Consider the following 16,912-nt stretch of genomic DNA (forward strand, 5'->3'; position numbering starts at 1 on the left):
TATCTATCTATCTATCTATCTATCTATCTATCTATCTATCTATCTATCTATCTATCTATCTATCTATCTATCTATCTATCTATCTATCTATCTATCTATCTGTGTAACAGTGCAAACCTGGTGCAACAACTGCATGTATATTAAAATTTTAAGGTTTCACCATCTTAATAACCTCAGCAGTTTTTACTCAGCCCACGACATCTATCTCAGTCACTGTCTTCACCCAAACCTCAAACTATAATAACTAATATTCCCTCAAAGAAATGCCTGTATAGAATGATCTTTCTGTAATAAACACACTGTATTGTTGACATAACAAAAAGTTGGTTTTGTGTTTGTGTGTGTGTATGTGTATGTGAGTGAATGTGTTTCCCATTTATTAGGTGTCAGACATACACTGTACCTGTTAAACTGCTCCTCCTGAAGTGACACGTTGATCCCCCATTAGCTGCAGACGTGCTGTTCTGCAGCTAAGCCTGTATGCTGACTTCCCTGTTAGTGCCACTGAGTGAAAAATATTTCTTCCCTAATCAATAAAAAACACACTCTTATTAACAAAGTTTGATCTATATATCTTTAAATCTCTGTACAGAAGCGTTACACTGCAAAATGATAGACTGCACACTTCTAGTGAACACATATACACACTTTGACAAAATGCTAAGCCGACTGTTATCTGATGTATTCTTTTTTAATGTTACCACATGTCCCTGTGGCCAGAGGGCTCCCTGGAGATTTGCACTATTTCTGGATGGGTCAGATTGTAGATTTCTTTCTCTGTACTCCTCAGAATCAATTGTACAGCTGCACAGTCGAAGCGCTGAAGTTGAAATAAGAGTCTTTTCTAGCAGAAGATAATGATACTTGCAATCCATGAGAAACCAGTTGTGAAGTAATTATCATGAACTGTTATTTACAAAATGAAGTATTGAATTCTGAGAGTCACTGTACAATGTGGCCAAGCTAGATGAAATCGGGAGGCTTTATATGTTTTTCTATTAATTTTCTGCCCCAACAACCCATTTTCTTCTGTGAAACAGGTCTGAATGGGGAAATATAATGACATTCAGCTGTGGGTTAGGGGCCCAATGCTCTGATGAAATCCCTCATGGCCTGGATTTCAACAGAGACTCCTCTTCATGACAGGCATCTGTTGAAGTAAAACATATTCAGATCAAAAGAACATCAGAGAAAGAAGTGTTAAGGTGCAAAGCACTGAAAATGTCAAAGACCCAGCCCTCAATCGATCAACAGCCAGAAATAAACATGGAAAAAGTGGGTAAAAAATGAGATTTGACACTATTTTTGCTCTTTGAAGGTCTGAGTATTCTGCAAAGAGTGCTGTAAGAACCCATGCATTTTTCAAGAAAGTGTCAAAAAGTATTGCATTACAGCATTGCATTCATTGCATCTCCTGCACTCGCTAAATTCCAACCAATAAACATCAAAGTGTCCATGGAAAGGTAATGCAGCCAAAGCCACTGCTCTCTAAAGACAAACCAATCTAGTTCATCTTATGCTGGTCTCAGATCAGCTGGATGCTCAGCAGAACAAAGCTCCATGGTCAAATGAGGCAGATTTCTAGATTTAAGAAGAAAAAAAAACCCTGCATGTCAACACTTCACCTCCACTCCATGCATTGTTGCCTCAGGGCTTGTGCAGATTGCAATCATTGTGAGAACAACTAATTCTAAACTGTTCCAGGAAGGATAGTATCAGGATAACTGTTTGTGATTTCAAAGTTAACTTTTGTTGTGCAGTTTGAAAATTGCCCTTAACGCAAAGAGCAATCAGTAACTTGGGGGCTTAAAGTAAAAAAAAAAAATAAAGGGGGCGCATAGTCTAGTCAGATTCCTGACCTTAAACCAATTAAAATGCTGCAGCATGACTTCAAGCAAACCATGCATGTGAGGTATTTCAAAAATAACAATTAACTCCAAATTGCTGAATAAAGAGTAATTGTCCAGAATAGCTGCTATTTGCTGTTTCCAGATTAGAGGCTAGATAAAATATTTGGATGAAGATTATTTCCATTAGGAGTAACTATGGTTTAAGACTGGCACATTTTAACATTTTGAGGAGGATTATAGTTTAAATTCATTGGCACATACCTTGATACACCTACAGTTGCTATCTCATTTCACTATATTCATATTGCATGCACAGAGCATGAAGCTGTTGCAGGGTTTGCACTTTATGTGCTGTTTTGTTATTCTAATTGCTGGAGGATGAAATCTGCCTGTCACGACACTGCTAATGTTCAATTTAATCATGTGTATTCTTCTTTCCAGCTCTAACAAATGTGAAATTGTGGGCCATTGACCGACAGTGTTTTCAGACGATCATGATGAGGACGGGTTTAATCAAGCACACAGAGTATATGGAGTTTCTGAAAAGGTAAGGAAGCAAGGCAAATTTTCCAGCAGTGACAGAAGAGTGGAATAGGTCTTTGATCTGAAAAGCAATGAATGAATTACCAAAATGAATTCAGGAAAATGTGTGTGAGCTGTTTCTCAGATGATTCCTTACGCTTCCATTTTGCCAATAAATTATATAACTCAGCAATTATTTCTGGTGCATCATTCAACCCAATGGAAAAATACCTTGTACCTGTATCCTTGTTTTTAATGTCATTATCTGTATCAGAGGGCCTGAACCAATAATCACTTCTCTATAGATGAACCTATTAACACTTAAAAGACCTGCAGATCCTTTTTTGGGGTCCTGCATGAGGTAAAAGGAAGCGGCATCAAACGACAGACGGAGAGCAGCCAGTGGTGATCAAAATGCATGAGATGCAATTGCCTTATAAACATCTCTCACTCGCTCTCTGTGTTCAACTTCTTTTTTAAACTATCATCCACTTTCAGCTTCATCAAGCCAATTATGAAAATTACATCATACCTTCACTCTAATGCATGCACCCCACACCATTTTTTTTTTTTTTATAATGACTTTATGGCATGGCCAAGCTTAGTAGTTGATCTATGTCCTCTCACTGACTCACTCCAGCACAATTTTGTGTACATTTTTTCCAAATCATTTAGGCACATGTTTTGCCTAAAAGACATTTCTCCTGAGGAAACATCATGAATCACTGTGATCATGATCAGGTTCTGTCAGTCCTGAGAGAGATGCAGTAGGAGCTATTTTTAAGTAATAGGTACAGCGCGCAGGAAGGAAGCTTTTTACCAGGCATTTCCAACAAGTGCAAAGCAAGCTGTATGTCAGCACATTCAAAAGCAATCCATTCTGCTGTTGTAGACTTTGGCCTTATGGTTGTGCACATTTACAGTATACAGTAAAGTAAGTGGAGTTGCATTAAAAATAATTTTTATCTAAGTCTCACTTGTTATGGGTAAAATAAAACCACCTTTCAAAGAACATAGGATGTAATTTATGATGTCAAAGTCAAAACCTTTATACATACAGCAAGTTGCTTTCATAGCTTCAATTAAATCCAAAACTTTTTGCAGTTTAACTGTAACTACTTCTGCTTTTTTTCCCTACTGCAATAGGACAATTATTAATGTTTTAATTGTTGTTTTAATTATTGTACAGCACTTTCTGACCTTCTGTCTGTGAAAAGCACTATATAAATAAACTTTACTTACTTACTAATTATTATGCCCAAAGTCACAAAGTCAGCAAAGCTTACACATGGGTTCTTTGAAGCTTTTGAACATTATACCATATTTGTTGTAGGACAGTCTTCCTACATTTACCCAGAACAAAGTCACTTCAGTCATTTCTTTATCCGGAGTACAACTTCACAGTGAAGCCAGACTTTATTTTAACCACATAGAGAGCCCTATTAGTATTTCATGTAAGACGTAACTTATTTTAGTAATATCTTTTACTAAAAAAGAGCACATATGAGCACACACTGTTCAGTGTAACAGCTCTTGCCTGTCAGGAGGTCTTATGTAACAGTCCAACTGATAAACTAAGTAAATATTTAATAGACATACTGCTTGTTTTGGGCTCCCTCGGTGTGTTTGGTTTGTAAAGGGATGTCTGGGGGAAATCTGAGATTTATAACAGTGTTTGTCAACTCACAGTACATAGATAATTATATTCCGGATTAATTTCCTAGAAACAGATCTAATAAAAGTAATAACAAACACATAGTGGTCCCTGTGAGTCTTCTGCCCACCCTCTGTTATATAAAATTATATATTTATTCTGGCAAATAGTGAAGATGAAAAACTGGCAAAAAAAGTCCCACGTTGTGCATGGGGGAATTAAGTGTGCCTCTTCTATTATCTCTTCCTAGTATGTACAGACAGGTGACAAATCAAAGGAAAAATAAGATGATATGTCTAAGTAAAGTGATGAGCTAAAATATTCTGGTAGAACAGCTTAAATCTGTCTAGACATTGATTCAACAACTCTGAGTCTCTGGCACTTTACTGGAGGGATGAACTCCATTCTTTCAGAAGATAATCCCCCGTTTGATGCTTTGATAACGATGGTATAGAGAGCATTGTTTAACATGTCGGTGTCATTTGGATTCATTTGGATAATCAGGTGACTATGAAGGCCATAGCATGTGATTCACATCTTTTTCATTCCTATCGAACCATTTGGTGTTTTAGTATTTCTATACGTAGGTGAGTTTGTCACCTAACCACCCGATCCCGTCACTGTAGGGGTAAAGTTCAGGATTTTCCTTTCATTCGTTAGCTGTCTGTATTTTAAGTCTCTCGTTGCATTGCTCCGGGAAAAGTAATTTCAAAGGTAGCTTTCTGACAAATGCACCCAGGTTTAGAAAATGCACATTTCTATGAACAGATTTTTTTTTTTTAAATAGTGGGCTTTTATTCAGACCTCTGCCGCCTTCCACTTCAGATAAAAATCTAGCTATAAGACATATAAAAATGAAGATCTGCCCACAGATTTTCATAGAGGGAATAATCAAACATTATCAAATAAACACTTTTTAAAAATAGGTTTTTGTCGGTGTTTACAGGATTACAGTAGAATATTTTTTAAAATTACAGGTATAATTGAACAATGCCTGAAGAATAACAAAACCACACTTCCCCGCTGGCTTTGTGTAATTACTCAGCTGTAACATAATTAAGCTGTTGAATCAGAAATGTGCTGCCACAGACGCCTTTTGTTTGTGTCAACAGCTCCTCAGCTCACGCGATTGAAACTCTGTTTCATGTACAGTAAGTGTCACGTGTTCATTGCCTAGCTGGTTAACTAGTGCCTTTGTTGAGAAAGCAGTAACACAAGGATCAGCACGCTGGCTGTGACAAGATGGTTCAGATTACTGTAATAAAACATGGAAAATTAAGGGGGAGGGGAGATGGAGAAACGGGGAGTGAGAGCGAGAGAGTGAGATGATACGGGGAGATAAGCCCTTTGTTCACCAACGCGGGGTTATTTTCTCTCCTCCTTGATAAACATTAGGCTAGTTTTATTTAGCAGGGTTGATAGCAGGCGGCATTCATTCAGGCTGCCGGGAAGTAATGGAACAAATACTACAGGCTTGTACTGGTGTATTCAACCGTAGGATCTGATGCCCAGCTGTGTAACTACTCATGTTGCCCTTTTGTGCTGGAAAATTTATACGTATAGTACTATAATACAGGCCTCCCATAGAAAAATATTGATTTTGAGTGTTTCTGCTGCCTGTATCTGAATTGTTGGTTCTCAGATCACAGTCATGCTTTGATTGAACAAACTATGTTTAAAAATAACATGAAAGGATAAAAATACCACACAGGATGCAATGAAAAAAACAATGTGACAGTCACATGATAGCAATTGGCCAATAAAACAGAATATGCCAAAAATATACCAACAACTTACAATTATAGAGCCTTTATTTGTGTACATACTTTGTGATGTGGACCAACGCAGCTATTACATATTTTTGCTTTGAAGTGGAAGACTCCTTCTGGTAGAAAAGGACTAGAAAAGAGTTGTTCTTTAACTCCTAGATGAGGACTTACATGGAAAAACTTTTTTTTTAATGTTAAAAATGACCATGCCATGAGAATAAAGACATTTCAAAGGTTATTTGAAAGAGCTCTTTGATTTCTTATATGTATCCCATCCAAAGAGCGCCTCAAGCAAAAACCATTTGAATCCAGAAAGCACTCCTGCTCAAATTTAACAGTTTAACAGCTGATATTCACTAATGGAAAAACGTGACATGTTTGGAAAACAAATATTTGATACAGTGCCTACAGATGAAACTGATATACTTGAACAACACTAAAAGAAGCTTTGTTAACAAATATGCTTGTAGTATGTAATACTGTGCTGGTGGAAGTACACGCTTGGCCTGAGGATTATTACAATATTGTGTTCGTAAACAGAAATAACTCATTTCAGTAGTTGCTTTCTTTGCTCGTACCACGATCAAGTCTCCCGTAACTGATCTTTTACTGAGCCTCTCCATAACTCATCTTTTCTTCTTTTTGAGCTTTTCTTTGGTGGATTTGCTAGTGTGCTTAGGATAATCATCCTCTTGAAAGGGCCAGTTTCAGTTCAGCTTCTACTTTTGGACAGATGGCCTAGCACATTATCTTAAAGCACTCTTTTACAACTGAATCAGTGGATCGGCTCCTGGAGCAGCTAAGCAACAATTCCAACACTATGCTTCAAAGCCAAGACATTTTGGGTCTGCATCACACGTATCCACTGTGGCCAAACTACTTCAAATGCCCTCTAACACCTCCACTCCTTTCCAATAATCTTACAGTGTGTCACCTTCATGTCTGAACGAGCACCCTGACCACTTTTCAGTAAAAGTCAATGACAACAGTTCAACTTCTTTCATACTTTCAGTGTGTCTGAACAGCATGTAGTCACATTACCTGATCAATGAACTGCACAATCCTCTTGTGCATCTTTGTGAGTTGCTAAGCTCTGTAATGTGATTGTTCAAAGTGTTTGTAATTTGCAATAAAATTAAGAGATTTGTTTTTGCTCATGGCTGCAAGTGCAACTTGTCTTTTGTGCCCAGAGCAAATAATGTCCTTATAGGAATTCCTTGCTGCTCTTCCTCACTGTCTTGGCATGTCTGAATGAAGCTTTGAGGAACAGGAACACAAAAGTGACTTTTCTCTGACACACATAGAACTGTATTTTTGCTCTAATGTTATTTATGTTAATGCAAATTTATGCAGGCTCATTCTGATTACAGGCACGTGCATTTTGACACCAACGGTTGTAGGAGTTGCCTGCAGAGACTGTCATGAAATTATTTTCTTGAAGTTCTTGCCATTTTTAAAGACCTGTAAAATATGAAAATAATTTTTCAGTTTTATTTCAGAGGATCAAGTTTTTTTTTTGCTTACAGTTTCCAAAGTATATGCTTTTTCCCCCTCAGCTGTATACCAAGCCCCCAGCTGCACTACTTCCTACATATTTTTTTTTTTTTATCTAAAAACAAAAAAAAAAAAACCAAAGGGCTTAATTAGTAATATTTTCACTATGCAGAAATCTATGTATTCTGTATAAAAGTCCTCCTTTTTTTCTTCTGCAGCGTCCCCTCATTCCATGGCCTACAGGAAGATATTCTGAGCAAGCTCGCTGATGTCCTTGAGGAGGTAAGTACCTTGTTGTGTCTGACATCTGCAGCCTACTTCAGACATTTAAAATGATTTTCATACATTCACATTCATTTATTGTGGTGAGATAAAGGAGCTGGCAGGGGAATGAAGATGATTCTAGGTGATGTGCGCCCTAGAGATTATTTTTGGCTGTTAGGTGGGACAAGCTGTGCACAATTGGAACTCCAGAGCAAATGTTGCTCTTCGGCATCTGTTTGGTAGTGTGATGATAAACTGAATTTTCGGCTCACCGAGGGAAGAATTTTAGGAAATCAGTTCAGTAGAACCCATTTAAGCTTTCAAATGAGGTCAAACAATCTATGCAAGATAAGCTACAGATACAAGATAACATGTATTGATATGATATTGATATGCATTTTCCATATATTTTCTTTGTGGCATTCATTACTTTCCAGTCATTCCCACGACAAAAAAATTAGCGCTTGCATTGCTCGAAATGTAATATCCACCAAAATAGAAATAAATCCAGTTTTGTATTTGGTAACACAATTTAACAGCAGATTTATTGATTGTTAAAAGATTTTACTGCATTATCGCTGAATCATTGTTAACTGTGATGGATTAACAAAACGGAACTTGGAGTCTGCTAATTGGGACAAGGCACATGAAATCACTGATGTTCATGTTAACTGCAGGTGTTACACTTTCTCATTTAAACATATGATGCTGCTAATTTTGAGACTTTCAGTGTATTGAGTTGCATTTACATGTGATCTTTTCATTAGTTTGAATTTGTGAACTTTTCATTATTTTTTTAGGCCCATACGCTCATAGGTGTGAATGTGAGTGTGAATGGCTGTCTGTCTCTCTGGGTTAGCCCTACAACAGACTGGCAACTTGTTCTATGGCAGTTGGGATAGGCTCCAGCTCTCTTGCGACCCTGAATTGGATAAGTAGAAGAAAATTGATAAATGGATGGATGGACATTCTTACATGTTAAGACAAGCATACACATTTTAAAACTATACTTTTTTTCTAAATAGTTCTAGAAATTAGTTTCATAAAATGAACACAAATTAGCTGACAAGCAATCATCCATGTAGAAGCTGCACACAGACACATTTTAAACCTACATTTAAATGCTGTCAAACACCGAACTACACTATATTACTACAAGTATTCACTCAGCCATCCAAATCATTGAATTCAGGTGTTCCAATCACTTCCATGGCCACAGGTGTATAAAACCAATCACCTAGGCATGCAGACTGCCTCTGCAAACATTTCTCTCAAGTGCTCAGTGAATTCCAGTGTGGCACTGTGATAGGATGCCACCTGTGCAACAAGTTCAGTTGTGAAATTTCCTCATTGCTACATATTCTAGTCAACTGTTAGTGGTAAAATAATGAAGTAGAAGCGATTAGGAATGAAAGCAACTCAGCCATGAAGTGGTAGGCCACATAAAATCACAGAGTGGGGTTAGTGGATGCTGAGGTACAAAGTGCATACAGGTCGCCAACTTTCTGCAGAGTCAGTTGCTGTACACCTGCACAGAGTCTTGACCTCAACCAGATAGAACACCTTTGGGATGAATTAGAGTGGAGACTGTGAGCCAGGCCTTCTCATCCAACATCAGTGTCTGACCTCACAAATGCGCTTTGGCAGGAATGGTCACAAAATCCCATAAACACTCCTAATCTTTGTGGAAAGCCATCCTAGAAGTGTTGAAGTTGTTATAGCTGCAAAAGGGTGGGCTGACATCAAATTTTGGATTACGAATGGGATGTCACTCAAGTTCATGAAGGCAGATGAGTGAATACTTTTGGCAATATAGTGCACTTTTAATGGCAATGTCAATTTATTATTTTGCACCACTTAAATGATGCAAAAAAAAAAAAAAAAAAAGACCAACATAACAAAGAAACAGTGCAGGATGTGGCAGAAAATCCAGTGGACTTATTTTGAAGCCTCCGCTTAATTATAGTCATTATTATGATTTAAAATGTAAAGATGTCAAAAGATTATGCAAAAACACAAAATTAGCATACAGTAAATAAAATGTCTTCACAAATGTAATGGCAAGCTAAGAATAATGAATTTTTTAAAATCTATAGCAGCAATAACAATCATCAAAATAAAAAAAAATAAAAAAAATGCAGTGTGTGAATCTGTGTACGTACTGTAAGTAAGCGCATGTTATAATTAAGGGAATATTAATGCACCTGAGTCGATATCCTCAGAAAAAGCTGTTGCAAACCTGCAGTTAAATGATAACAGATGGGAAAAAAAATGTTCTATAATTTACATCCCCTAAATCTAAAACCGACCTGTACAAGTGGGGAATTTAGGAAAATAAAGATGTGAGTTGAGAATGTACCTCTGAGTTAACATTAAATTAAGTCTTGAGCTGTTCAGTGATATTTCCTTCACAGGAATATATCTCATTAATGAAAAACAAAACATATTTGATAGATATTCATGAAATAAATAGTAAGAATCTTGAGTTTCCAAAATAAAGGAGCAGATGGGATATATGACTCCGAATGGATTTCAGTCCTAAGAAAATATTTCTTGAGGTTCAGAAATCTGTGGACAGTAGTAAGTACTCACCCAAACTATATTACAATATGAAAGGTAGGGATAAATTAAACTGTAATAAAGAGTAAGGAGACAGTTTTTCTACAACAGCAAAGTCAGTTAAAATATTGCATCAATTTATAATGTACACATCAAAAAGAAAAAGTTGAGAAAACTCAAAATATCAAGTCAACGTGATTCAATAAGGTTTTTGAGTTTTCTCTTTTTGTTGACTTTACCTGCATGGGGTTGTGTTTCCCCCTAGTTGTGAACTGGGGACTTTTCATGTGTTAGGCAAACATGCTAACCGCTACACTATCAAAATACTTTAAACTTTCAAGGATATTTATGTTGCTTTATGATATGTATCTAAGGAATGTGGAATAAATTAAATAATGAGAACACTGGTGAAAGTTAACAAAAACATTATGTGCTTCCACAGTGTAGGGCAGGGGTTCCCAAAGTGTGGGCCATGGCCCCCTGGTGGGCCGCCTGAGGTACTGCGGGGGTGGGGGGCAGTAATAACAGAAACTCAGTTTGAAATTACTCATATTAAGCATAGTTACATATTTACATAAATGTATTTTTTTATATATATAAAAAGTGAATTAAAACTGGCAATAGGAGGTGGTTAGTTTGTGATATTACTCATTACTTTTACTCTTGTATTGAAGTTTGTGTCCTAGTGGCAAGTGGGTCACAAGTGGGATTAGCACTTTACATATGACTGGGTAGTATTTGCAATTCATAGCCAACAGCCTGTGTTGTTTATGTTTTTAAAATAAAAATTTCAAGGAAAAACATCACTTTCTCTTGTATTTTGATGAGAGTGAAGACAGGTTTCTAGCCAGGACAATTTCACAGGGGGAGGGGGGCCCATGGGATTTTCTGTTTTTTTAAGTGGGCCGCAGCACTCTTGACGTTGGGAACCACTGGTGTAGGGAGTTAACACATTCACCTTATAAGTGAAAGATCCCTGGTTTGCAACTGGCAGGAAACACAAAGCCAACTTTGTGCAGCACAAGTTAGTGTACAACCCCTGCTGGTCCCAAACCTGGATAAATGGGAGGGTTTCATATGATGTAAAAAGCTGTGCCAAACCAAATATGCAGATCAATTGGCTGCTGGAAATAAAGGAGCACAAAGAGAAGGTTTCATCTCACTGGTACTGAAATGTTTTGCATGCCAGTGAAGCTAGAATTTTATTGTTAACCTCACAGAAATATTGTAATTAGGTGAACAAGAAAATTCAAGTTGTCAGAACTCGTGTAAAGTAAGCAACGACAGTCAGAAATTAAGAAAACTCAAAGATTTATTGAATTGTGTTGAGGAAATATTTTGAGGGTTTTTATTCTATTCTCTTCTCTTTATCCTTGTGAGGGTTGGAGGCTGGAGCCTATCCCAGCTGTCATAGGACAAAAGGCAGGGTACGCCCTGTACACATCGCCAGTCTGTCACAGGGCTAACACAGAGAGACAGACAACCATTCACGCTCACACCAATGAACCTACCTCCACTAACTGCATGTCTTTGGACTGTGGGAGGAAACAGGCGTACCCAGAGAAAACTCAAGCAAACACGGGGAGAACATGCAAACTCCACACAGAAAGGCCCAGACCATCTAGCTATGAGGCAACAGTGCTAACCACTGCGCCTCCTTTTTATATTCTGCCTTATTGCAACGTACAGACTATAAAAGGAACAAAATATTAATGCTATAGACTGTAGGCTGAAATTTTGGAATTTCAAGCTGCTGTCGGTGTGAGTTACTCTTGATGATATCATCAAGAATAACTATTCTGAAGTATTTTTACATTTATAAACAAGCCTATGTGGTGATAGGCAGTACATCTGTGGTGATCCACACAGTCCAATCAAACATCCTTCCCACCCCCTTGATCAAATCAGAGCCATTTAACAGGCACAAACTATCTAGCTAGCAGTTTAAATTATGTGTCATATTTCATTTGGCCCATTCAGGGCAAACCAGATATAATATTTCACTGGTTCACATTTGATTAAATCCATTACGCTGCCCTGTGCTGTGTCTGGTGCTATACTAGATCCTGAAATATCATTTTGGTTTGCGACTTGAGTTTTAGTTATTTAGATCTACAATTTCTTTTTAATCCCCTTAAAATTATGGTTTTGAAAAAGCATTTATTCACATTAATAATTAAACCTGAACTACACACCACCACTGCAACATGCTGTTAAGTACAAACTGCTTTTGAATGACACACAGGAGACAGGCATGTCACTGCTTAGTGTAAAGTATTAGGCACCTTTCCTGGGTGAAATTGTGTGAGAATAAAAATCTGGCAAATGTCAGCCCCTCTGTGGAATCTATTTATGATCTAACAGGAAATATTGAGCTCTGCCTTTTGTCTAGAATTGTGGCCAGAGGTGCAGTATTTTGTGTTGTGCCGGCGAAACAAAAATGGATAAAGGTTAGCCTGTTGTCCTTGTGCTATTGTTCTGGATCATAATGTAACTATAGCATAATTTGATATTCAATTATTTCCATTGTACAAACTGTTACATAAGTTATTCACTATAACCTGAGAAACTGGCCTTGGAGCAAATGCATTATCTAGCTCTAGAGGTTATTTTCAACACAAGCCCTGAATGTGAGTGTGAATGTCTTCATCTGCATGTGTGAGATGGAGCCTACTCAGTGCATGCTGCAACCATTCCGGCACCTACAACCCTGAATAGGATTGCTAGGTGTAGAAAATACTGATTGATGGATGGATATCCTGTATTAATTTTTCTCTTCGGAAGGAGCTGTGATTTCCCTTCATATTTGATGCAGCAGCATTCATTTATTCGTTCATTTTCTTTACCTGCTTATTCATATTCAAGGTCACAGAGCATATCCGAGCAAGCAGTGGGTGGAAGGAAGCAAAACACCCAGGATAGTTTGCCAATCTGTGATTTTGAACAAGAAAAAAAAAAATTCGAATTGTGATTTGTATCACCGCACCCAATTCAGGTTTTCTTCCTCTGTAGAGTACTTTTTGTTGCCCGTGAGAGTGTCTCACTTCCAATATAAGAAAGGAGACAAACTAATTAGAGTGAGCCTGAATAACTTCTCTTCTCTTCTCTTCTCTTCTCTTCTCTTCTCTTCTCTTCTCTTCTCTTCTCTTCTCTTCTCTTCTCTTCTCTTCTCTTCTCTTCTCTTCTCTTCTCTTCTCTTCTCTTCTCTTCTCTTCTCTTCTCTTCTCTTCTCTTCTCTTCTCTTCTGACAGACACATTATGAAGACGGAGAGTACATCATCAGACAGGGGGCCAGAGGAGACACCTTCTTCATCATCAGTAAAGGAAAGGTAAGGGCAATGCCTCCAGTCTACCACCAAAACAATCATAAGCTGACATCGCAGTGCAGGGTATCATGGCACACGAAGCAAAAGACACCTATCTTTGAGGGAAGGGGGTGGTACTTTTGGGTGGAAGTTGGTTGTCATCAATCACCATAGGTTAAAGGAGAAGTCAGAAAGAAGCGCTGCCTCTTTCATCATCTCTTTCAGCAGCGACGGGAGTATCTTGGAAGGAGAATGGAGTCATTTTGACTCCACTTTTCAGTAATCAGCACTGACTTTCACACTGCACACAGTCCTGTCTGGCTTCAACACTGTTGGAGGGCTTTCACATACTTTTTGTGAACATGTTTTGATGCCAGGATGACTGCAAGTCTCCCTCCTCATTTTCTCTCTGCTTGTTATCTTCATCTTCTCCATTCATTTCCTGTACTTCCTTCATAGCTTGTTTCCTCTCTGTTACATCCACAAGCTCGCATGATGTTTGTTTTCAACAGGTATGATGATAAATTGATCAATCAGTGACACCTGGCATGGTTTTATAATGCCTTTCCAACAGTTTGCTCCCTCTAACCCTCATTTGTAATGCAGTAAAAAGAATGTGTTGACAATTCTTTTGTGGTTGCTATGTTAATATTTTCCAGTAGTTCACATATCTGAGATGTAAGCATATTTGTCATATTATGTTTTGTGTCTTTTTTTTTTGGTTTTTACTTGTCACTAAACAAAAGTTGTAAATTTCACAAGGTCAGCAAACTTACACTGCACAACAGTACAGCCGTGGACGTGTAGGTGCAGGGATAAACATACATACACACATATACACACCTGACCTTGTCAATGCTTTCTGCTTAGTTGTTTCCAAATCTCTCACTTTGTCTCTACGTAGTCTACTTTGCGCAGACGACATTCCACCAGATTGGACGTCACCCAGCATGCACGCAATCGCCCTGTTGGCCTACACTGTGTACCTCCTGTACTTCCTTTCTTTGTTTCGTGTCTGCTCCCACATGAATAATTACACTGTCACTCAGGTGTAGACAGTACGCTGGTGCTGGATACGCTGCTACATCTGTGCTGACTAATGGATGAAGACAAGATCCTTCATTTGACAAAACAATCGCCTCTGTTCACTTCCTCTAAGATCTACTCAGCTGCCATCACTTTGATTTGTAAAGTCTTCCGGCACAGCAGAGCGCCATCACTCATGTGTCATCTGGCTCATGGCGCCTCCCAGATCCTTCATGGCGATGACAGTTACCTGTTTGAAACAGACTTATGTCACTGCAGTGCTTCTTTCTTGTTTGTAACAGCGTGATTAACCTGACATTTTAAAAGATGATTGAGTCTTGTCTTTAAATTATATGTTATCCATCTTTGTTACTCACTACACATATGCCTTCCCTCTCACTATTCTTCTCTTTCACTTTTCTCCTACATTTCCTTACTTTTGCCAGGTTAATGTCACCAGAGAAGACTTGCCCAACGGAGAGCCTGTCTACCTCCGCAGTCTCGGAAAAGGAGACTGGTTTGGAGAGAAAGCATTGCAAGGGTGAGAGTCTTCCTAATAACTCTGCCTCTTCCAATTTAAATCTCCTGTCTTCCATTCTTTCACCTCTTTCCTTCTAATTTTCACTCCCAGCATTTTATATCCCTACCTCTTAGTGTTAACGTGGATCTTAGCCTCCATCTCTAATCAATCTCCTTCCTTTCTACAAGTCACTCTTCTGGACAGCCATGATAACTTGGTAAATGTTTAGAATTGCTTAAAGCTGGGTGCGCATTATATTAAATGATTTACTGTGGCTGTTCAAGGCAAATTTTTAACATGTGAAACAATAATTATTTCTCCGAATCGATGGAAGCTTGTTAAAAATAATATGAAAACTGTCACTGAATCCAAATGTGTTTTTTTTTTCATGCATCTCAATCTATATTAAGGCACATTTTGATCTAAAGTTGCCACAGTGAGCATTTTAATTTGTTTGGTTATGTAATAATTTTCCCATCTGCGTAAACAGCAACAACTATCTGCAAATGCAGCTATTTCACCTCCAGCCCCCCCTTTTTGTTGAAGACAGTATAAATAAGATCACATGCAATGACTGTGGCACATTCATGTTTCTCAAGTTCTATTTTCACCTGAATCTAGAGGGAGGGAAAAAAAGTGTTTATGTTTAAGTGACTGTGGAGATCCCTCACAACAACACCAAGTGACAAGTCGTCTGTGCTATTTTGCACATGTCTACATCACTCAGACAAAAAAACTGCTGTGAAAAAAAAATTTATTGTGACTATGAGTTTGGTGTTTGTCACAGAGTGTGTTACCAGCTCAAGTCTTATTTCATTTAAACAGCATTATCTGCGTACTTCTTAGATTCTGTTCGTCTTGATTGTGATATCAAGGACATCTTCACGCTGTCCTTGACTGTATTAATGAATTTCTGCTCTCTTTCATGAACATTTGTGTGAATTATAGGAAAGTAATTACTGTTGCTAGCAGCAGTGTATGTCTACTTGGAGCAGTCAGATATAAAACAAGATTACACACTTCCAACATTACACACCTCTGTACTTGAAAGGCCTGAACCAGCCATGTGGATTCTAGCTATGAAGATGCACCACAAGCCAGTTTTAAGCAACTGTACAATATTTTTTGTGTGGATTAAATGAGTCATATCTGTTTCTAACAGCTGGCTTGATCTAAGTGCTCAAATACTTTCACTGTAGATACTTTAGTGTACAGTATTCTATAAACCTGGCATCAAGATTATTGCACTGAAGTGATATTTTTACCCTTGCTGTTTGTTTTTTCTTGTCAGGACTGTGCCTCTCCATGGACAATGTATTATTTAACCTCAGGGAGTGAAGAGAGAGAAAACAGTCTGAAGTGTATTATGGCTGTGGGGATTAAGTAGTAGTTTCTCCGGGTACCCCAATTTCCTCCCATGGTCCAGAGACATGCAGTTAGTGGGGTTAGGTTAACTGGTGATTCCAAATTGCCCATAGCTGTGAATGTGAGTGTGAATGGTTGTCTGTCTGTTTGTGTTAGCCCTTCGACAGACTGGCAACCTGTCCAGAGTGTACCGTGCCTCTCGCCCTGTGACAGCTGGGATAGGCTCCAGCCTCTTGCGCAACCCTGAAAAGGATAAGTGGACATGGATGGATGGATGGATGGATGGATGGGTTAAGTAGAAACATTGAAGATATGCACTCATGCATGCACATTTGAGTGTGTGCATACATACAGCCAGCAGTGCAAGCATGAAAAATAATGAAGATGTCGCCATCTTGTGGCTGCCGAATGTGAAAGTCCACATCAAATCAGCTCTCAAACCCTTCAGCACTTCAAGACAGAGAGACCGATTCAAAGCAGCATGCTGTGGAAAATATATTTAAGCTTATGTCCTGTCAAACAATAGATTATAATGTTTATTTTCAAAAGGAATACTTAGGGTTACAGTTTTGATGGCTGAGTGC

At 38.2% G+C, this 16,912-nt stretch overlaps 1 protein-coding gene across 2 annotated transcripts in view; it reads left to right on the forward strand.

Moving 5' to 3' along the window:
- Positions 1-16,912, forward strand: part of LOC115793117 (cGMP-dependent protein kinase 1) — a 94,357-nt gene that overhangs the window by 57,894 nt on the left and 19,551 nt on the right. For both annotated transcript variants that reach the window (XM_030747901.1, XM_030747899.1), the window contains exons 4-7: positions 2,292-2,397; positions 7,508-7,571; positions 13,364-13,441; positions 14,890-14,984. In XM_030747901.1, coding sequence (XP_030603761.1) covers positions 2,292-2,397; positions 7,508-7,571; positions 13,364-13,441; positions 14,890-14,984 — 343 coding nt within the window. The remainder of the gene's footprint in view (positions 1-2,291; positions 2,398-7,507; positions 7,572-13,363; positions 13,442-14,889; positions 14,985-16,912) is intronic.

This window comes from Archocentrus centrarchus, chromosome 15, assembly GCF_007364275.1.
Source record: "Archocentrus centrarchus isolate MPI-CPG fArcCen1 chromosome 15, fArcCen1, whole genome shotgun sequence".
Taxonomy (NCBI): domain Eukaryota; kingdom Metazoa; phylum Chordata; class Actinopteri; order Cichliformes; family Cichlidae; genus Archocentrus; species Archocentrus centrarchus.